The sequence below is a fragment of the Strigops habroptila genome, chromosome 4 (assembly GCF_004027225.2).
Source record: "Strigops habroptila isolate Jane chromosome 4, bStrHab1.2.pri, whole genome shotgun sequence".
Classification (NCBI taxonomy): domain Eukaryota; kingdom Metazoa; phylum Chordata; class Aves; order Psittaciformes; family Psittacidae; genus Strigops; species Strigops habroptila.
In genome coordinates this window covers 49,668,084-49,690,697 of record NC_046358.1, presented here as the reverse complement: position 1 = coordinate 49,690,697, position 22,614 = coordinate 49,668,084, and the positions used below count along the sequence as shown (strand labels likewise).

Sequence of the window (22,614 nt, the reverse complement as noted above, 5' to 3'; positions counted from 1 at the left end):
GGCATGTGAAGAAAGTTTGGCATTTTTTCTGCTGGAAAGGTATTTCTGTCTATTCAAAGATGTTGCACTTGGAACATCTAGTCTTACAGACTGCAGTGACTAAGAGTTAAAGGATTATGTTTTAACAAACTGGGCAGGGAGTGTGCCACAGTATTTCCTCCACTTAGGTTATCTACTACTACATCTCAAAGGTAATTACAAGTTATGCTAGTCATTAAAACCAAGTATTACATTATGGGAACAATTCGCCCTACCAGCTTTAATTGACAATAAAATTAAAAACCTTAACCAAGAAGAAACAAAACTGGCCTTACCTACCACAACTGAACTCAAATAGCACTGTCAAATAAACAGTAACAACATTACATCGGGTTTACGACATCCACGTTAAGTCAAGCGTTGTCCACTTCTAGCAAAAACAACCACCCGAAACAAGATGCAAGATATCTACCATGTTTGACAAAGCTGACAGTTTGACATTCAAGTTACTCCTTTTAAATATGTTAACTTTATCATCTCACCCTTGCTGCAATTTCATCAGCAAAGAAATTCCCATTTCTAATCTTACAGCAATATTTTTTTCAAAGTAACAACATAAAAGTTGTTGACTTTTTTTGGCTGCAGACAGTTCGTCCCCATTTAGAGTAGACTCTCAAAGGAAAACTGCATCCAAGCAAGCAGTGAGGGGAAAAGCAACTGTATGTTTCCCTGATACTTTACAGCAAACACCCATAGTCTTAAATTTGAGATGAGAAGTTTTAAACCTCTAAAAAGCCACTTTGAGGAAACCATTCTTTTCTTATTCGCACGGTGTCTAAATTCACAAAAGAACAGCTTTTAAACTCACAACAGCACTGGCATTGACAGAAGCAGGTTCAGCGCTTCCATTCATATCAGAGCTTCTCTCCTTTTTGATCTCTTCCAGGTCAGTAACTGTGCCTGGGCCTTTCTTCTTCTTGAGTTTAGCCAAAATAGAAGATTCCCTCTCTGGAAAAGGAGGCATTTCTTCCAGCACTGTAGCCTTATCACAGAAAAAAGTGTGTTAGTTAAACTTACAGAAAAAGCCAAATCAGCTTCTTCGCCTTTGAAGAGATACACCCTTATAGATTGTATGAGGCAAAAGCAGCAGTAATTATCCACACAGAAAATGACTATGCAGTTTATTGTACAATGACAGAGTAGACTTGCTTTTAATAAATAAATATTAAAACTTTCTGAAGTCCTCCCAAAGCAGTTGTTTATGACAGCAGGGGCATATTACTTCTCTGTTACAGTGCTATTAAACAAAAAATACAAACCAAAAAATTAGATCATAGCAGACCTAATGGTTCTTAAGTCAAGTAGACCTGGACTGAAACCACAGATAATCCAAGGATCTAGTCAGACCTAAGCTTTTACTAGTTATCAAGACTAAGCATGTCATGCTCTGGCCAGACCCAAGAGCATCAGGTTAAACTACTGAACTTCTAGAGACAAGTTTCCCGCCCACCATCAAGTCTTCAAAACAAAGCACGAACCTGTTGCTATCTGAAAACTGTAGGCCCCTGCACTATGCTGGCTTTCACCAGCTTCCACACTCGAGATTGGCATGCTTTAACAGTCATTTGGCCTACTAAAGCACTAACAACTTTGATTTTAGTTCTAAATTAACGGATGACTGCAGCTGAATTGGTAGACTAAAAGCATCCTGCGTTAAGATTTCTGAGCAATCAGGTGAGGTTTAGTGAAGTTTACTTTTTAACAGAAGACACAGCTAGAGAGGTCTGCATAGGAAAAAAAAAGTTCTTTATACCTACCAATATATCAGTACTGGCAATAGTACTGAGCCTCAAATACTCAACAGCTCTCTGCTGCAGCTCAACATCAGCATTCTTTAGCTGACTGTCACTGCGCAATACATCTTGAATCGTAGTTTTGATTTCTGGGAAGAGGTTCACAAACTTGATGTAGGTAGACAGCAGCAGAGCTCGGGTAGGAACACTGCACAGATGAAACTTGGAATGTAGCAGGTTGAACTGGATGAGGGGACTGAAAAGATGGGAAGAAAAATAATTTGTTCAGTTTATGCAGACATGATAATTCTTATTACACTGCTAGTAAGAGCTAAATCATTTGTTAACTGGCCTTTATGAATATTAAAGAGGCATTAAGATTCTTTACCAAAAGTGTTACTACTTCAAGTCAGTATTTTAGAAGGTGTCTTACCTTGATCTTGGATCACCTGCTATCAGATTTCCAAATTCTCCCAATATGTAGCCACCTACTTTAACAAGATTCTCATGGCATGCTGGAGCTTGAAGGGCCTATAAGAACACATTAATAATCACTGACCTGTAATGTATCAAAAAAGATCTTTTCTGTCACTTCCATGTCCAGCTTCCTACTCTACTTACAAGTAAGAGCAGACCATAGGTCTAGGTACTATAGAGCACTTACGAGAAAAGCACAATAGGTGGTATGACTTTATAAAGAATCTCTAACATAAGTATTACTTGCTTAAGTAATGGGCTCTTAGGCCCATCTAACAACATTGTGGGCTTTTGAGGATAGATACAGCTGCTAGTTTCCTTCACATCTTCAAGGGTGTAAGAAGGATGTTAAAATATTTCATATAAACCTTGCAAGAATGTGCTGAAGTTGTCCAAGATAAAAATACTGTCTTTACTGAGTATGAAGAAACACATAGCAAGAATGAGTTCTGAAAGTCAGCTTAAACATTTAGGAAAGAAAATAAGAGTGGAAAGCTCACATGAAGACTCCAAATGAAGTCAGAGCAACAAGGCCAGACATTTAAAAGTGTTCTCTTTTAATAGTTCAAATTCCAGTTTTATCAGATCTTGAACAGAAGGAATGGGTATATGATTCCAGAAGGATCAAGTTAGTTACTTTGAGTGTTTTGGATTCCTGCATGCAGAAAACTTGGGGGGGGGGGGGCGGAAATGCTGCCCTACAAAATGCTTCTATTTTTACTACATTTCAGTAATTTTCCAGAGATAGAAATTTCCTTACTAAGCCATCCATTCAATGCCATCCACCAAAATACCAAAAAAACCAGCATAACCCACCCTGCCCTCTCTTATTAAGACCAGAACAGTACTAGGTGTATTTATATTACTTCAGCCAGAGAAGCTTCTCATCAACTTAATGTGGCCTCTGGCTCTGAAAAAAAATCGATGATGCTACTTTTATGGAAAGCTTTAGCAGTATTTTGTTGAAATATTCAGGATCATATTTTTACTCCTCCCTAACACAGGGAAGCACACACACCTACTAGATGACATTGTGTTCATTTCCTACCTCATTTTGAAAGTGAATTGAAAACAGTTATTCTCACCTCAAAAACAGTCTTTGCTGCATACCCTTGAACATCATCCCTGTTGATGACAATCTGAATAACTCGATACCACACTTCTTCACTGACATAGTCACCAGCAATGCGAATCAGATTCAAGATTGTATCCACATACCAGGTATAATCCACTGCATACTTCTCAGCTAGAATTGCAACTTTCAGAACCTGGACACACGTAAGAGAATAAAGGAGGTGGACTAGCTTCTACTATAAGCTGTGTATTAAAATTCACTTTCACATGCACCTAGTGATACCCCATGGTAGCCCAGAAGCCTCAGTTTCATATGCATCAGCTTCCTCATTTGCCCTCATAGTGAAGGTGAAAGAAAACATTGAAATTCTGTGCTAGAAGACACCAGTTGCCAGCTACATAATGCTTTCCCCATAATGCATTTGAGTATGTTGCATCTGGACAATTTATTGAACATCTTTCGTTTGCTAGAAAAACACCAACACTCCTGCCTCCCCACCCCCCCCAAAAAAAAAAATCCACAAAAAAATGGAAACACAAGCTAGCAGACACAGACCAGAGTCACCAAAAATACAGCTGGCTTTCAGGTAATACTAAGATTCCTATATCCTAAAGCAAACAATGAGCACAGGAAGAGACCTCCACATAATTTATCAGTTGTATTTATACCGACCTATTTCCTTAAGAGTAGCAAATGAACAGAACAAAATTCACATTATCTGCCAAGTCAGGGTAGATTGCCAACATGAACAAGACAGTAAATCAAGAGATAAATCAACTAACACTGCATGCTATGTTAACTTCTCCAATAAAAAAAAAAACTTTAGCGCCTAAGCTAAGTATTACCATAAGTACAGGTTCTAGCTACCATTCTAGGAAGGTTGTTAAATGGGTATTTCAAGTTTTGATTTTTTTTTTTTCCCCCCTGCTGGAAGGAAAGAGATACAATCAGGAGAGAGAGGCATGACAGCTTATTGTTTTAGGGAATCCTTAGACTGAGAGAATGTTCTCACAGCATACACAGTATGAAGTTCTACCTACAAGTATTTATCATACTAATATTTGAAGATATTAAGCAGTTGACTAGAATAGCACATAACCCTCAGATCTAGAGATTATATTCACTCAAGCACTGATAAAATTATTTTTATATACAATGCTCTGAGACAAAGATTACTTTCTAAAATTCCTAGTTTCCAAGTGTTCCCCCATGACATTAGTTTAACCTGTATGAAGAATATACTTTGTTGTTGACTACAAACTTAGGGGTTTGGGGTTTTATTTCGCTTTAGTTATTTTTTTTTTCAAACCACCATGAAAAAGAATCTCTATCACAGACTATCCAGCATCCCAATCAATAAATGACACATATGGTACCAAAGCCAGATATGAAAAAATAAAGAAACACAAATCTCTCACAATTTCTTCTCTAATGGAATAATCAGCAGTCTCCAAGTAATTCAGCATTTCAGCCACAATCTGTTGGGCATTGCTTCTGTCACACATTGCATAAAGTAGATCTACAGCTCTTTGTCGTACACTTACATCTCTTTCAGTCTGGAAAAGGACATACAGCAGGTCAGGATTATTTCATCTTTATTTGGAAAGCTCACGCATTTTACTGAAGAAATGAAACTTACTAAAACCCATAGTTAAATTTAAGACAAGTGCATTTTCACAATCTTTCAGACGCAGAATGAACTTGGATATACCCTTCACATAAGCTGTGAGTTTCTTATGGTATTCTCACTTTCAGTCACCTAGAAAGAGGTCACTGGAGACTCTGACAGCTTCCTGCTTTTAAACAATATTAAAATAATTAAATCATCAGGTTTTGTTTCTGTAGTACACACATTCAAATCTGTGCAAGTGCTGAAAGGATGGAGTTCGTAGAGATGACTCCACTATAACCTAACTAGAGTGAATGAGTTTTTCGTCCACTGTGCACTGGATAACTGGGACCACTGGCCACAAATGCACTAATAAATGGCCAAAATTGTCAAACTGTCAACAAGCCAATGAGCGATTAGCTACCTGCATGTTTAGTGTTGTGCTTGCCTTATATCAACAGAAGCTCAGCTACAAAAAATTTTTTTGACTTTTGAAGTTAGACAAATATGCTACAGCATGTGCTTGGAAGAAAACACATGTGAACACTGAAGTGTGCAAATAAACTTATGTGCAAAACAGTTTTCCTCTTTTGACTTGTGCTTATTTATAGAAACATGGCCTGAGAATGTGTCTGTTTTCTTGACTTTCTAATTCTATTGATTGGAGCATATCTTCTGGAAGTTGATATGCTCTACCTCTTTCCATAAGCTACTGCAGCAAAGGAATAGTGTCTAATACCAGGAAGACACTGGTATTCTTCACAGCATTCTCCATTTTGAAATTCCACATTTTGAAAGACTTATTCCTCTTCAGTCTACAGCTTCAGGACATATCAAAGTGTTACAAAGGCCACAAATATCAGATTTACTAGCAAGCTGCAGAAATAAACTGAAGCTGACCTCTATATAATTACCAGCACAGCAAGATTTTGCAGGATTAAGGAAAAAAAAAACCCTAAAGCAGACTTCTGAGAATAACTCCTTTGGTCCATAAGTATTATTATATTAATTGGGGATGAGGGGCTTGGGGAAGTAGGAGAGAGGGCATTGAGGCAGGGGAGAAGACAACACTCAAAACAGACTGCACACTTAAATATTTACCTTCAATGCATTGATAACTGTTTCTATGTGTGTTTTCACAGCCTCATGTGAGAATTCAGAGCTGGCAAGCGTGCACATGCTTTCCAGTGCTAGGTAACGCAAATTAGTTTCTCGGTGCTGCAAGAATTGACCTAGCTGGTTACAGGCACGGACTAGTAGATTTGGCTCACTGCACAGAACAGGAGAGAAAGTGAAAGGGTTAAAAGCAATAGGTTTGAGAACATTCAAATACAGAATATGATTTCTTCAGTGGAAATTTCTTAAAATGCCTCAAAGTGTCTGCTAGAATGCCCTGCTGGTGAAATGAAAAATCAGATACTGTGAGCAAATAATCTCTGTTGGATTAGAGTGGTGGGGTCAACACAAAACAAAAAAAAAAAAAAAAAACAAAACAAAGAAAGCAGCAAGAAACAAAGCAATAAAAAAAAAAAATGCTGACAGCAACACAGTTCATTAATACTGTTCAATTCCACTGCTGTGGTTGTGTTCCAATCTAGCAAGCAATGTCACTTTCTGCTCTCCCTCCCTTCTCCCCCAGTAAAATTCCATTTAGTGTCCAAGTCAAAGCCACAGCTGTTCACTTAAAAAATTCTCTCATAATAGAAGTGTTCTCACAGCTCACCTGTCATGATGTATAATTAAGCTTATTGCCTCAAACAGCACAGCATTCTTTGCATTTGAGTGTTGTACTTTTTTTGACTTTGGTGGCTCCTGCGCTTTGTTAAGAATAGTTTCCAGGCATTCTGTTAGACGACCACGTACCGCAGGGTCTTCTGGAGAAGAATGAGCCGTTGGACAACTTCATTTTGCTCAACACCCTAATTGCTACCTTAGGCCTTCCACTTTCCTAAATCTGAGTAAACTGAAGTATTCTGATACATTAAGAACAGTTCACCCTCCCCCAATACACAGTTGGCAAAAGAATTCCAAGCCACAGTTCTATTTGGGTGAAAATAAAAGTCAAACACGATCTGCACTATAATACATTTCAACGCTTTAATATAGTTGATAATACTAAAGAATATTTAAAATGGCAGTTGCAACTGGTTTGTAAGATGCATGCTGGTTTGACAATTTGCTCTAAGCTACATGGCGTTTTGTTGAATTTTAACGATCTGAAACACTCAAGAGCACAGACTTCAGTATCCTTGTCTTAAGACAATGTGCTTGCACTCCAAGTTATGGTATAACTCTACAGCACAACAGCTCTTTGGAGATAGTATACTGCATAAAGAGAGATGACCGCTGTTAGGACCACTCCATTACCTGGAGGTGGGTAGCACTGTAACAACCTCAGAAGTTTCACAGATAACCAAGGAGCAGGAACAAAGTAGTACGTATAGTCCTGAAGATCTGTAGATGCAGAAGTTACAATCTGTAAAATAAGCAGACAGCACATCAGCTACTGAAGCAACGCACAATCATGAGAAGAACCTAAAGAATGCTGTAGGTTACCTCTGACAGAAGCTTACAGAACTATCTCAATAGCAATGTTTAATTAAATTAATTAGGTGCAAGTTGTCATCCTATCAATAAACCATCAGGTTCCCTAGTAACAGAAATTCAGTTTTACAGATACAGTAGCCTAGGAAGCGTCTTCCTGAAAGCATACTTGCTTTTCTTAAGAATGAAGATGACCATCTTGTAAAACCAGAACATTTAACTGGAAGCTGGACTTTCTTTGGTCCAGCAATTCATAGATGCAGCCAACAGAAACCCTAAATAAAGTGTTATAGTTGACTGCTGTTGGTGAACTTGGAATTCTAGCATAAGCCTCTATGACAAACTGAGCTAAAGTAGAAGGGCCAACTAACACCTTTAGTAATATTCATACTGCAGAACAAAGAACAGATAGCTTTCACAAGAGCAGTTTATGCGCATAACAACATGTGATAAGAATTGGATTAGGTTTCAGTTGGGGTACCCCCCTTCCTGGATTTCTTTTCCTCCTTTTCCATCAAGAAAGTTTGGGCAAGCTAATACAGTTTGCTGCTCTGGTAAGCAAAAAGTGCTAAAAAGGTTAGCTGAACCAGCTGTATGAACTGAAACTGAATCATCTTCACTTTTAATGGTACACTAAACTAACCTGACCTTGAAAGCCAAGTAAATTAAGCAACAGTGAAGTATTATCACGGTTATCATTGGACTCACTCTGCTTAATCTAGATACTGCCAAGGAGACTGAAGTTTTAAACTCTTCTGGGTTCTTCTGTGCCAAAGTGGTGATCAGACTTGTAGCTGCAGTAACCACACCCTAGAAAAAAACCACAATGTAATACCTTCAATTTTGTAACAGTTTAAGATACTGCCCGTTAACACCTTTCACTTCAAGTATTCTTTAATAAACAACAAAACAAACAAAGTTCATCCCCATGGCAAAGCCACCCATTAAAAAGCCTTTTATTCGGCTAGCAACTAGACTAATTACACATCTTCAAAATCCAATAGGATTTTCAACAACATAACTGCCCTGGTTGCAGAACATTTAATGCTATTTTTCTATTAGCTTTGACTCATGTTTGGATAGTACATCTAAAATAACAGAGAGCTGTATTAAAATAAAGCCTGGATGCAAACTGTCTTATTGCGCAAGCAAAGGATGAGTAGAAGAAATAGGATGCAGCATATCATCCAGGAAAATTCTGACAACCCAACATGGAGGTGGCTTTTTATAACACAAACGTCATATATTACTGCAGACTAAGGCACTCATTACTGCTGAAGCACAGGTCTTAACAGCCTTACTTTATAAAGTAACTAGACAGTGGGGAAAAAAAATAAGTCTCTTATCTAGAACAATAGGTTAGTATTACTCCTATGCAATATGACTTAGGATCGCAAGGCATAAGATTAATTTGTTTACAGTCAGAGTAAAATAACCTGTGCATATCATTCTTATATGTCCAAGAAAAAAAAAGTTCAAAAAGGCTTTACTAAAAATTAATATACATGGCAGCTACAAAAAGCAACTAAAAAAGCTCCCATTTCCTTCCCTGAGCCTGAAGAAAACAGCAACCCACTTGATTGAAAGATTCAAGAAGAAAGAAATTAGCAGTGTATTTCACAGCAGAAGTAACATCATTCTCTATATAGTAGGCCCAAGCAGCATAATGAAGCTGATTTACCAAATGCTGGTCATTGAGGAGATGTACCACTCTAGATGTCCAGTCTCCCATGGGAACAAGGTCAGGAGAAGTTCTATACAAACGCAGCAAGCATAATGCAGCACTCTGCTTTACACTGTCCATAGTATCTCTGCACAACATAAATGTGGATTTAAAAATACAGTGATGAAATACTTGTAGGCTAGTATTATGCTAGTCTTTGCACTGACTACATTCTAGCCAGGTAGACAATCTTTTCAACAAAAGCTGAAAGAGAAGTTCACTAAATTCTTACTATGATGTTCTTAACTTTGTCCAGCAAGTTTAACTAGCCAAGTTTTCAAACATTACTTATGTCTAGTAGCCCCCATAATGACTCTTTGCAACTTAGAGCAATGTTTCACATCTTTTTATGAGAACTGAAAGTCATTTATGCATCATTTATGCAATATATCATTATATGCACACAAGCTCATCTAATTACAAGAACAAGCTTCTTCCAAATTGACTTAAATCAAACAGTTAAGGTACACTTTATTATGCATGCAACCAAAACTGGATCTCCTGATAGGTCCTGCATATCAGATACGAATCATTAACTACTCAACAGCTTCAGTATCTACAACTAGCAAGCAAACCAGCCAGCTATCACCAAGCATGCAACCCACAAATTTATTCACCTTGTCATCCATGCTGCTGGCACAAAAACGGACTACTGTAAGAGCAGCATGCTACTATTCTAGTTCAGTGAACTCCCTTTAACAAAGGGAGTCAATTAAGCATTTCGTATGTTGTACAAGGAATGGCTAAAAATTTCCAGAGCATTAGCATTGAGAGTTTTAAGAGTCAGTTTATACTGTGCAATCTTGGTTAAATGTTCAGAAACCTCTATATCCCCAGTAGAGGTTCGGTCCACCTATTCTTTATGAATTTACCAATTTTCCATGAGATCAAATTGTACCTTAACAAAAAAACCCCAAACAAAACCAAAAAAAAACCAAAAACAAAAGCCACCCCAACAAAAAACAACAACAAAAGAGAAACAACAACAAACCACACACAAAAAACCAACCAAACCAAAACACAAACCTATTCCTCCCCTCCCTCCAACTTACACTCAAGCTAAGAGAGCAACGCTAAAGTTACCAATGTAGTGCTCATTATGCACAGGTTGCTTAGACATGACATGTATATACACATTTACATATATTCTTAGAAATGAAGAAGGAATGAGATCCTGCAAACTCATCTCAGAACATAAACACAGCTTAAAGTTCAAACAAGTCTGAACTGAAGGTGCTCTTTCTGCAGCTGATGACCCTAAGTGCAATTTTTTGGAACCCTCTAAGGAAATCTGATCAAAACCCATGACTCATCAGCACAGTATTTTCTGCACTATGCTACATAGAGAACAGCACTTGGTAAGGGCAGGAGAGCACAGCAACAATCCTGACAGGGCCTCAGAACATACCATCTCTGAACATGCATCCTTACATAAGGAATTACATGTCAGAGAAAGGGGAGAATCTATCCTGTAATTCCACTTATTTCTTCCATCAGACCATACGCATACTGAGCATCAGGTGCTAGCTCCTTCTTATTCTCTTTCTGGCCCATACTACATTTCAGCTCTGCAAAATAGTAAGAGTGTTCAATATGTGCCATTATAAAGATACTATTTCAAGAGTTCCAAAGGATTTCTTAAGACTTCTGCCACAACTACATATCACGTTATATCCTTCCTCTTGTCACCAACTCAGACAGTGCACATCATAGACACAGTCAGAACTGGTACGGCATAAGCAAACACATTCCCAACATTTGTAAGTTCCAGTACTTGACATTTAAAGTACTGAGTTCTTATATTAATATAAAAAAGTAATATGCTGCATAAGTCATTAGTTATAAAACAAGATCCATGCATATTCCAGAACATTTCATACCCGTGAGTTTAAATGCAGTGTTTGCACTTAGACATTTTACACTTCAAAATAAATTAGCTCTGCAATCACAAGTTTCATTTTAGATTCACTTAACTACAGTTCCAGATATTTGCCAGATCTCTAAGAGACTTCTAGATATACAAAGGTTAAGTTAAAAATCTGGTGGTGACTAGCTGCCATTTACAGGAATTGCTGTTCACATGGCTAGTAGAGGAAGCAAGGAAGCTCACACTAGAGAATATTCTCAAATTCCTTATGAAGTCAGGACCATTTAAATAAGAGCTTCAGTTTATAACAATTTGTTGTGTAAACATCTGTTTAGGTTCATTTGTTTCTTTTTTCCATCAGGAGAGAGAAGGAAATTAAAACATACACATTTCAGGGGTGTTCACCACACACATTTATACAAAACAAAAACCGGATCACAACAAAGCTGGTAAAACCCTCTTACAGATACTGACACAGCCTTAATTTTCCTGTTCTACTTGTACACTTATAAAGCAACTCCATGCTCAGGTATATCAAAGTATCTGCAGTTACTGGAAATTGCCACTATTTGTACTGCAAACCCAGGGCTGTATAGGTCTAAGCATAGATTAAGCTGCTGCAATGCTGCAATGCTGCTGAAAAGGTTTACTGCTGTTGTATTTGTCACACCTACCCAGCTACAAGTATTTTTGGAATTTCTCCAGCAAAAGCTTCTGCCATCTCCCGGCTACCCACATTAGCAATACAATGCAGAGCAAGCCCCATGAATGTGGGGTTGCGGCTGGCCAGATCGTTCTTGATTGCGTTGTTAATTAAACGTATCAGCTCACTGTTAGAGTTCACCAGCACGGAGATGAAGAGATATCCCTGTGATTCAGAAGAAAGTGAAAAAAACCTTATTTTAGCCGACAAATTATGTTTTCCATTAAGGCCACAAGTAATTTTTTGAGACATACAGTTCTCCTCCAATACTAACCATACAGGCTGAAACAGATAGCAGACAAAAAGCTAAAAAGATTAAATGAAGTAAACAAAAATGAAGTTTAGTGTTACCCTAATTTATTAGTTTTTAAGTGTTTCGTCAATCTATTTCAGCATTTCAACCTTACCTAGTAAGATTTAAAGAGATATTCTACAAATTAAAAGGTTGCTTACCTTTTAATGCAAAACTCAAGGCAGTTTCTTAACAAGAGTAATAATTTTATGCAGAGTACACATTTTAGCTCTTACAATTACTACAAGATTCCCTGTGCACACAATGGTGTTTACATTTCAGAATCACTGCTAGATCCAAATGAAGGCTTTAAGCAAGGGTGGGAGGGAATGAAGCCAAATCATTTGCAGACTATACAGCTGAGGCAGGATATTAGGTAGAACAGCTTATCTTTTATGGAGACTGAGTTACTCACAATTTGTTTCTCTGTGTATCTATTAGAACTGAGCAGGTTTACAGCCTCCATGTGACCAAAGTCAATGTCATGCCCCAGGAGAAAGATGAAAAGTAGTTTGCAGACATATTTTTTCTTACTGTAACCATCTAGAGCCTTGTCACCTGGAAAGCAAGGAAACAAAGAACAATTAAACCTATGTTGTTCCTATATCCACCCCTCTAGTTCCACTCATCATATCTTAGAGTAACAAGACTTACAGTTGTACCTAATAATTGACATCTGATTCACTGTTTATCACCATTCAGAAGAGGGACAAACTGAGGGTTCAGCTATTGCAGTACTTGAATTCCACAGATTTTAAATATATTATTTCAACTATTATTCACTCGACAGTGAGAAAAATGCTAAATATATCCACTTATTTCTGACTTAAGGGACCATAAGTTTCTACATCATTTTGTACTAAACACATTAAAAAAGTTATCATAAAACAGCAGATGTCAGATGATCAAACAACTGGGTTTTAAAAAAAAATATTCCCAGCCATAGAAAACAGGCAGCTTGTGGCTCTTCCTAGTGGTCCAGGACAGGAAAATGCGTAACTCAAAGCTGAGCTGTCACTGAATCAACAAGACATTCACATGATACTACTTTAAATATTTATCTAAATCTGAGATTCATTTAGAGGGGAAAAAAACAAAATCTGAAGATTTTCGTGTCAATTGCATTTACCATTATCTATATTCTACAGGACAGTCAAGAAATAATATCATCTAGTCCCTGAATCATCCTGCTATGTCCTTAAAGTATTTTCTTGCTGAGACAGTACAAACATATTTGATTTTCCTGATTCAGTAGATCAGCTATAGGTCTCCCTTACGTGTTGTCTTGTTAAACCAGTTATCAAATCCTTATCACAGTAAAAGGTCTTAACACACTTCCTGAAGTCCACCACAGTAGAGAACTCAGCAACAACAAAATAAAAACAGCAAGTCTTTTCAGAAAGATCGAATGATAGAGGCATATTCCAAACCCTTGAAAAAACATGTGAAATGAGACTACCATAAGAGCTTTGAAGCATTTATAAAATGAAAGTATTCACAAGTGTTTAAGTTTTAGAAGAAAAATGCACCCTAAGTACGTTTTGCCTTATGTTTGCAGTTCTGCTGAATTTTAGAAGCTTGTAAAAGCTACATGGAACAGTACAATAGCTTACAGCTCATCATGCAAACTACTTCTTTTCCTGAAGAAGCATGGCACATGCGAACATACACTTTTTGCAGAACATTCTCTTCCTACCCCAGATCAGGAGATGAAGGAGCATCCACTAAATCAGGCAAGTCTGAATGCTAGAGAGTTCAGTCAGGATAGAACAATCTTGATAAATGCTACTACCCAAAAGGCTATCTAAGCTCCTTAGACTGTGCATGCTGGGCCCAGCATAACTAGTCTGTCACATCAGTGTGTATTCCTTAGTGATGGGCAAGTTCCGCCAGACTAGCACTGTATAATGTAAAGCTTAAATAAGGTATCCCTAACTCACTGCCCTTACAAAAAAAACTCCAAGCTGCACTTTTTTAACTTTAGATTTATACAATAGGTAGGTAAATATGTAATAAAGAGTCTTAATAGTATACAAGCTCCTTCTTACTTCTCATCCCCTGGTACAGAAGTTAGATTTCCCATGCCTCATGCATCTATCTACAGCTCCCATGAACTTTACAGGACATTCATTCACTGACTGTATTAAAAAAAAAAAAAAAAAAAAAAAACAACCCAAAAAACCACAACCAACAAACCCCCCCCAAACCCCCCCCCAAAAAAACCCCAAAACCCCACCAAAAAACCCACCACAACAAAAACAAAAAACAAAACAAAAAAAACACACAAAAAACCACCACAACCACAAAACAAAAAAACCCCCAGAAGCCTCACCACTATAACTTACAGTTTGTGAAGGAATGAACACTACCATCAACATGTGAAGCCATATAATGCTAGTGAACCAAGACAAAGCATACTGGCACACTGAAGTAGACAATGATAAAAGGTTATGTCTATAGGCTACAACTATGCTTTTTTTTTTTGTGGGGGGGGGGAGGCTTTACTATTTTGACTCTAAAAACTTCTTTTATTTAGTTTTATTCCAACTGAGAAAACGAATTTAAGCACACAACTACCATTTTAATATGGACAACAATACCCTTGAAATCTGAGTCTTCAGATACGTGTTGTGGTTTTGTTTGTTTTGATTTGTTTGTTTGTTTCTAACTCGTGCATCTAGTTAGCACAGATGCTTTAGCACAGATAAAGCATCAGTTGCCAACAAAAAGAACTTTATCTTAAAGCTATATTTATGCTGTGTGCAAAAAAAAAAAACCAAAAAAAAAACCAAAAAAAAAACCCCAAACAAAAAACTGCCTTCAGGTCTGTACCATGGAAGCCAATACATGTCACATTTTACTTAGATACATGAAGCAGTATTACGGAAGCTACTCATTACAGCAAAATCCTGCTATATTAAGTCCTGTCAAGATCCTCTGACAAAGGCCAGCTCTGCAGAAAGCTGCCCAAAGACATGTCTTTTTTCTAGTTGCATTTACAGTTTGCTGCCATAAGGTATTTTCTTGCTGAGCCAGCAAACTAATCCAGGGCCATTTGCTTTACTAGACATCTGAATTAACATTTACCATTAGAAGAACCAGAGTGAAAAATTGGGGGTGGGGTGTAGAAAGGAGGGAAGAGGGAAGGGTGGGGTGAGATTCTTCCCCTTCTTTGGAAGCAATATGCAAAGGAATACAGCTTCTATATTTACAACAGTGGAAATAAATACCTCCTGTTATACTACTTCCCCAATAAAATGGCACTTGAGCAGAAGCTTCGTCCCACCCCAACATCGTAGGGAGATTTAGATCAAAGATACCTTCCCTCAGAGGAGCAAGTGAAAAAGAAAAAGACACAGGAAGAGGCTGTGACAGCTTTAGTTTTTAAACATTCTTCAGCTGCTTAAGAAAAGTTTTTACAAGCTTTTAGGATTTGATTTCCAATTGGTCTTCTGCCTGAGATCTGGAAGGAGAATTAATCAGTGAATAAGCCAAGGAGGGCTTTATATTGCTTAGCAATAAGAACATGACAAGCCAGCTGTTTCCAGGTGAATGATTAAAGAACAGGTGATGCTGCATACCATTACCAGATACTATTATAATTAGCAGAAAGAGACACTAAACAAGCTGAATCCATTTTAGTCAGTGTTCCTCTACAGGCTGAGATCATTGTCATGGTATTTAATAGCATTAATTACATCAGGTGCTTCTCAGAGATACAGATATGCCAAAAGGCATCAGAAAGTAGGTTTCATATGAACTTTACCATAAGTGAAAAAAACCCAGTCTCCAAGACTGGAGTTCCCAGGAGTCCAAGAGACGGAACTGCAGACGCCTGTTAGGGTACAATCCATCAGCAATACACAAGTCACAAGTATAAATCCTATTCTTTCATCTTCTCAAATGACTCTGGTGTTGACTTTGTGCTACCAGAAGGGAAGAGGGGAATATAGAATACTGCAACACAATAGCTTAATGAAGATCATAAGCAGATGAAAGTATGTATACTCTGAACCACATTAACTTTGACAACTAAGTATTTGTCATGGTTTGGCAATTCCTTTTTTCAGGTTTATGACCCAGCTATTTAAAGGATTATATCCTTCCAAGACACCAGTATTTTAAGAGCTCAGATTAGCAAGGTCCTTGGATCTTGGGGTATTTGAAGCATTTTGGATCTTGAGCTTCTTTCTTCACCATGTGCCATCAGAGAACAATACTGTAAAATCAGGACCTGAAACACTTCAGATGGCAAGTTCACTGACTGCTTCCAGAAGTTTCTGTGCCTTGTATGCAGAACTGAAGGCAATGTGAAGGTTCTCAATAACAGGCAAACTTTTAAACTAAGCAAAGTAGCAGTTACTAGAACTATTAAAGTACAAAACCAGTGTTCTATTATTTAATTAGCTGAGCAATTTGAGGGGAAAAATAAAGCACTGCAGTCAAAGGTCTCACTATAGTTGTCTAATTCCAGCTGTGTTTTGAAGGATTCTTTGATTCAGATTCTTACTGAAATTTCAAGTTTAACTATTCAATTCCTCTCCCTCCATTGTAGCATTTACAAAGAGTTATAAAGGTTCTATTTTCAACATTACTAACAAGTCTCATTGCTAAAGTAAGTGCTAAAATAGTACAGCTTCCCTGAGCCTCAAGTAAACATCTGAACAGGAACAGAAGGAAAATTCACATGTCCTGTTATCTTTGTTTCAATGCACAATAATTTCTTTTAACTCAGCTCATTTTTAAATGCTCTCGGGAACATTTGCAAGTACTGCAAATCAAGTCAGCAGAAACAGGAAGGATTCAGAACACATGTCAGCAGGTTTTGAGCACAGTGGGCATTTCAAAGGTTACTTGCTTTCCCTGGAAAGCTTATTAGTCTTTTTTTTTAAGAAAGAAATTATTAACAGCCCATCACCAAATAGTATTAAGAATTACTACTTTCATATTTCTGTGCATCACCTCTTTACCATTTCAACAGGGAAGTTCTGGTTTTCCTTCCTCACAGATCTCTTTTATGCAGCTTTCCAAAAAGGAAAAAATATGGCACAAACGCATTACGAGACCCTTTGATTCCCAGGCAGCCCTTTCTACCTCTAATTTGGACCACTGGTTAAAAACTAGCACCTGCTTTTGAATCTAATTCAGTATACCTAAAAACCACCCTGCTGCAGTTACATATCCTGCCACCAGCCAGACAGGGAAAGAAGATGGTTTAGTCCTGTAGGAAGTTCATCAGGCGGGGGGGCATACAGGGAAAGGAAGCCTGACAAGTCTCATCTCACTAGCATCCAGGTGGTTGATTACTAACTTAAAAACAAGACAATCTTAGCTTTTAAAACTGCAATAATGGCTTATGCAAAGCAGAATGGAAAACCCCCTTAAGTGCTTCTTTGCATTCAGTGTCCCTGCTTCCTTCCTAGGTTGACACTGACTTACGTTCATGCAGTTAACAGCAATCCAGGGCTATACTGTATCAGAAGGTCTACTATTAGCTTAGAGGCTTAGAAAAATTAAGTTGCTTTTTATGAATGTATCTACACTTCGAGACAAGATTTGTTTTTCCATAAGAGTGACAGTCCAAGCCCTCTAAATAAAGGACTGAATATTTGTGGCAGACAACCCATACAAATTCATAAGCTAGTGTTTAGTTACCATACTACCACCACTAAAACAAAGTATTACTAAAGCAGCCCTACAACTCAGGTGATATCTGAAGCCTGGTTTTTACCTCCAACAATTCACTCTGTCAGTGAAGACACTTTATTATTTTACTCTCCAACTGCCTTCATGTCTCTTAGATGATCAGAGCACAGTGTGACTAACCAGACCCAACTTAAATATAAAGGATACACTTTCAAAGCCTGCCAGGAAACATATTTACTGTTGCACAGCTTCTGCTTAAAAATAGGTATTCAGAGGCTCATCTTGAATTTCCTGCAAAGGGTTACTGTGTAGTTTGGGACAACAGAGAAGACTTGCTTGAATTTGGGAAAAAGTGAGCTGAAGTACAAAAACAAAAAAAAAAAACCACCTCAAAACACAAAAACCCAACAAACAACAACAACAAAACCCCAAACAGACAAAAAAAAACCAAACAAAAAAATGAAAAAAAAACCAAACAGACAAAAAAAAAACCAAACAAAAACACCCACACACCAAACACCCCCCCCAAAACCAAAAAACAAACAAACAAACAAACACCCCAAAAACCCAAAACACACATAAAACCAACCAACCAAAACCCAACCCAAATCCCACAAACAAGAAGGGTTGGGGGGGGGGGGGGGGGAGCGGGGCAGAAATTATCGACTGATATTGGAGCACTTATGCACAAGCCAAAGTTAAGATACACCAGCACGTCTGAAATCTAGCAGCCACTCTTGCAACAGAAACAGAAACCTCATTAAGCAATCAGAACAAAACTAAAATCTAATGCCAGGTGGAAAAAAAGAACAAGCCTCAATCAAGCACAGAACAGTTCCCTTCACTGCAAGAACAGCTTATAGATTTGTGGTCAGTTTCTTTAGAGCTGAATTTGTGTACTGAGATATCAAAATGATGAAACAACTGAACAAACCAGGTATTTTTTCCACTCATTTGCAAACCAATTACTACTCTGGCAGCCAGACTTTTAGTTTAGCTCAAGCATGGGAGCAAAATCAGCTTACAGTATGAACATGTAAAACAAAAGCAACAGTATTTCTCCACACAACTTCTACAACTGTATCACACTTACGTAGTTTCTCTCTACTACATGCATCTTATCTCAGTTAATGCAGAAGCATTTCAAGCAACTGTCAAGGACACACTGACCTCACCAACAGTGCTTCCTCATGCTGCAAAAAGAGACAAAGTCACCTTACGTACAGAGACTCTAGATTCCTTCTGAGCTTGCAGCACAGAAGCCAGATCAGAACCCAAAGCCATGGTATACATTCCATTAGTTCAGGAGAAGTATGACTTTTCCAGAGATCTGCAGCCTCATCGCAGCCTGTTAAGTGCAAGGGTATTTTAATAGCAGGTTACCCACACATAAGGTGGGTAACAGGCTTGCCAGCTACTTGCATGATAGAACAAAAGTAGAAATATACTTAGCCTCTCTCTGTAACAGTGCAAGAATACATCTTGTAAGCTATATGGAGTGGGGGTCCAGATACTGCAATAGATGTACGCTGAAGAGTGTAAAGGATACTTGTGGTATACCAGTCTCTTATGCTAGTCTTAAACAAGAACGTATCTGTGCCAAGAGGCACTACTGCCAGTACTGCTTCTTACAGTCAGACTTTTCTCTGGTTATAGCAATGCAGCCAGTCCAACAGTCACATCTCTGGCCAGGTGATTAACCCAGGGCAACAGTTCTCCCCATAATTATTTAGCAAGGGACTCCATCTTAAATTCACAGACATATATTTGTCTTAATCCAAACTATTTTAAAGCTATTTTAATCCAAAATATTTTTAGAAGTCAGAGCTACATAAAAAGAAACTGGATTCAACCAAATGATGTCCACTTAAACCAAGAATAAAATGCATTATGAAGGTGTGTTTATTTTTACAAGGCACTTCTGCAAGGGAGAACCATGCAGCACAAAGCCCACATAGAACTCCTGCAGCAGAAAGATACACAGCTATCTCCTCCTCACACTCTCAACGCTTCAACCAGATACATAAGTTTTCCAAACTCAGCTTCTTCTAAATTGTAACATTTATGTCCAGTTTTCATTCAGGCTACATCAAGTTAATACCTTCAGTTACGCAACATTTTTCACTTAAAATCCACACAAATTCAGTAATAACACAGCCATAACGAAAATGAGCTTACAGGAAGCTTTAGTCGTCTTTCAATCAAGCCACTGAATGAGCACACACTGGTATTTATTCAACACTATTTAAACTGTGCTTAAAGGATGCTACACAAGGTACGTGGGCCAAAGTTACTGCACTACTTTGCTGAAAGCACCTCTATTCTCTGATCATTGCCTGATTCATGATTCTACTCAGCCAATTTTCATAGAATCAGCTGTCCCCCACATCACAATTAACTGCGATGTACAAGGGATTTACTGTGTATGCACTTTTAATTATTTTTGTACTTGAGCCACAACATACCTTAAAAAACTGACAAACAGAACTGGCTAAGTTTATGAACTGGACTATCAGCAGCTGTTGTATCACACAAGATTAAACACAGGTTAAATTAAACACAGCCAAACTACCTGTGTTAACCAGAGAATGCCTTTCTGACAGAATTCAGTTCACTTAGAGCTTAATTACTGCCAAGTTTTCTAGAAGTTTCGTAACACAGTGGCTTATACTGCTGCTTTTATAGAGACATTCACAAAAAAGAACAGTGAAGATTAGCTCTATTGTGGTAGCTTTTCACTAGAGGTGATATTAGCAACCTTCTGAATTCACCTTCGTAGACTCTTCACAGGGCAAGACTCATGACAGCAGATGTTGACAAAACACTGAATTGTGCGTCAGTGTTCATTCTGGGATCCCCACATAGGATTTACTGCACTTTACCAGAAAGTACATTCAGAAGAGATTATTATTAGCATTAAAGCCTGCACTGATTGCTGTGGTACCCAAACAATTCACAGATTCACTTCTTTCACACTCAGAAGTTTACAGAAGTATGCAGGTCAGCGCATGTGGATGGAACCAAATGGAGTTTGTGTTACTCAGAACATGAAAGCTATCAATTTTAGTAGAATGCTCAGCTTCCATATGGAATAGAAGTTCGAATCTAGCTTCCCTATTTGAGCTTGCAGATTACAGCTTTTCTTGTCAGATGCAACCATAAGGAGTTGGGCTAGTATCTAAAGAGGATTATTTAATCAGATTTGATCACAGCCAAACAGTAAGAACTAGACTATTTCCCTACAAGTCAGTACTGAAACAGCATTAACCATTATGAACTTTTCTGCAATTCCTTATTGCATTCCTTTACAACATGTTTAACTCTAGCAGTGAGGTGAGTGGGTCTGACAGAACCTCCTTCATGCTTCAAGCACGCTGGAATACGCAGTAGGCAGCAAGGTTCTACAGAAGCCTCAAAAACTTTCATTTTGTATGCTTTTTGAAGTTTTCAGACCTTCACTGCAATTTGAAGACTTAGTCTGATGAAAGCTTCCAGTTTCGTTAGTGAAAAATTGATTAGGTTTTGCAAACAAACTAAAGCTTGCCCGTCAACTAAATCAAGATTTAAAAAAAAAAAAAAAAAAATTAAAAAAGAAGGTGGTGTAGCCTGAAGTTAAGTTGCTGAAAGAACTAGATTTCTGCGTATGACTGCAGCAAGGTTTCCAGCTAGTTCTAGTTTTTGATGACAAAATGGCATAGGTGGAATACTTAATATATTTACAGGGAAAGCAATACGCTGCTTCCTAAAAAAAGCTGTCTTGACTAAATAATTGAGAATTTAGGTGCCAAGATGAATTTCGGCAGCAGCTGATAACCAATAATGCTACCATCCGACAGCAAGCAGTTTTCCAAACATTGACCAAGAGAAAACAAGTAGTCTTCGTGGCTGAATCTTCCAGATTAAATCAACTTAATGAAATTAATTAGAAGATAGAGTAACATAAAACTTTGAATAACTTTAGGTGTACAAAATCTTCTTAAACAGCTTTTAAATAAACTCAGTCTCTTTATCTGAAAGATATGCTTCAGTTGCCTGGTATAGCTCTTGCTTGGAGATTAAACAGCTTTACTTAAAAGGTATAATTTTATGCTTAAATTTACTAGGCAAGATAATGATCCACTTTGATCATAAAGAAAAATGGTTGTCACTCTTGCATGCAGGTTTCTAGTGCCTTGAACTATGTGCTAGTTGCTCATACTTAGCACATGAAGGCAGTATCTGCTGGTCACTGTCTGGAAAAAGGACACAAGTTTTAGACCTGGATTGGGTGATGGACAATAGTCTGTAGAACAGACTATGCAAAGCCTGCTACTTTTGGCAAAAATCAGACCAACATCAGTATTAGATAGAAGCTTTAAAATTAAAAGAAATTGGAAAACAATGTGACAGCATAGGGAGGTGACTAAATGAAAGTTCCTTTTTCTATCTACTGTAGAAAAATAGCCATTAGAGTTTTCTCAGTTACCCTACAACTTAAGTTGCCAGTCTGGAGAAAGTATGCTGAAATTTCTAAACGGAAAACATTAGCAGAGGCATGTGATGCTTCCAATTTATAAGAGGTTTTTAACTTTTGAGTGCCTTGTCAACTCATGGTCAACTTTTCTCTTTCAAGCTGCTGTTGACACTCAAGTTCTTGCAGGTCTTCATATGCCTTTAAGAGATATACTACTTGCTTTGTAACACACTGAGTATTCTAAATAGATACGCTTGTCTAAGTCAGGATAGATAACTAAGGCATAAACAGGTTTAATCCAAATACAGCAATTCTGAAGCCACATATACAGCCTCCACACTGTAATACCTTATCTAGCTACACACACAGCCCTCTATCTATTTAAACACCATGTTTGCCACAGCCACTTTTGGTAGAACTCCATTCAAAAGCATCTCAACTGCCCCTCAGAAT

The 22,614-nt window shown here is 37.8% G+C and overlaps 1 protein-coding gene across 4 annotated transcripts in view; it reads right to left on the bottom strand.

Annotated features, from left to right (window-relative positions):
- Positions 1-22,614, bottom strand: part of AP2A2 (adaptor related protein complex 2 subunit alpha 2) — a 50,098-nt gene that overhangs the window by 11,255 nt on the left and 16,229 nt on the right. For 2 of the 4 annotated variants that reach the window (XM_030482711.1, XM_030482713.1), the window contains exons 3-14: positions 12,478-12,620; positions 11,742-11,935; positions 9,159-9,288; positions 8,186-8,287; positions 7,301-7,409; positions 6,657-6,807; positions 6,035-6,203; positions 4,743-4,880; positions 3,335-3,517; positions 2,206-2,303; positions 1,797-2,028; positions 848-1,021 (exon numbers count right to left, since the gene is read on the bottom strand). In XM_030482711.1, coding sequence (XP_030338571.1) covers positions 848-1,021; positions 1,797-2,028; positions 2,206-2,303; positions 3,335-3,517; positions 4,743-4,880; positions 6,035-6,203; positions 6,657-6,807; positions 7,301-7,409; positions 8,186-8,287; positions 9,159-9,288; positions 11,742-11,935; positions 12,478-12,620 — 1,823 coding nt within the window. The remainder of the gene's footprint in view (positions 1-847; positions 1,022-1,796; positions 2,029-2,205; positions 2,304-3,334; positions 3,518-4,742; positions 4,881-6,034; positions 6,204-6,656; positions 6,808-7,300; positions 7,410-8,185; positions 8,288-9,158; positions 9,289-11,741; positions 11,936-12,477; positions 12,621-22,614) is intronic. The other 2 variants (XM_030482712.1, XM_030482714.1) reach the window with 1 other exon arrangement.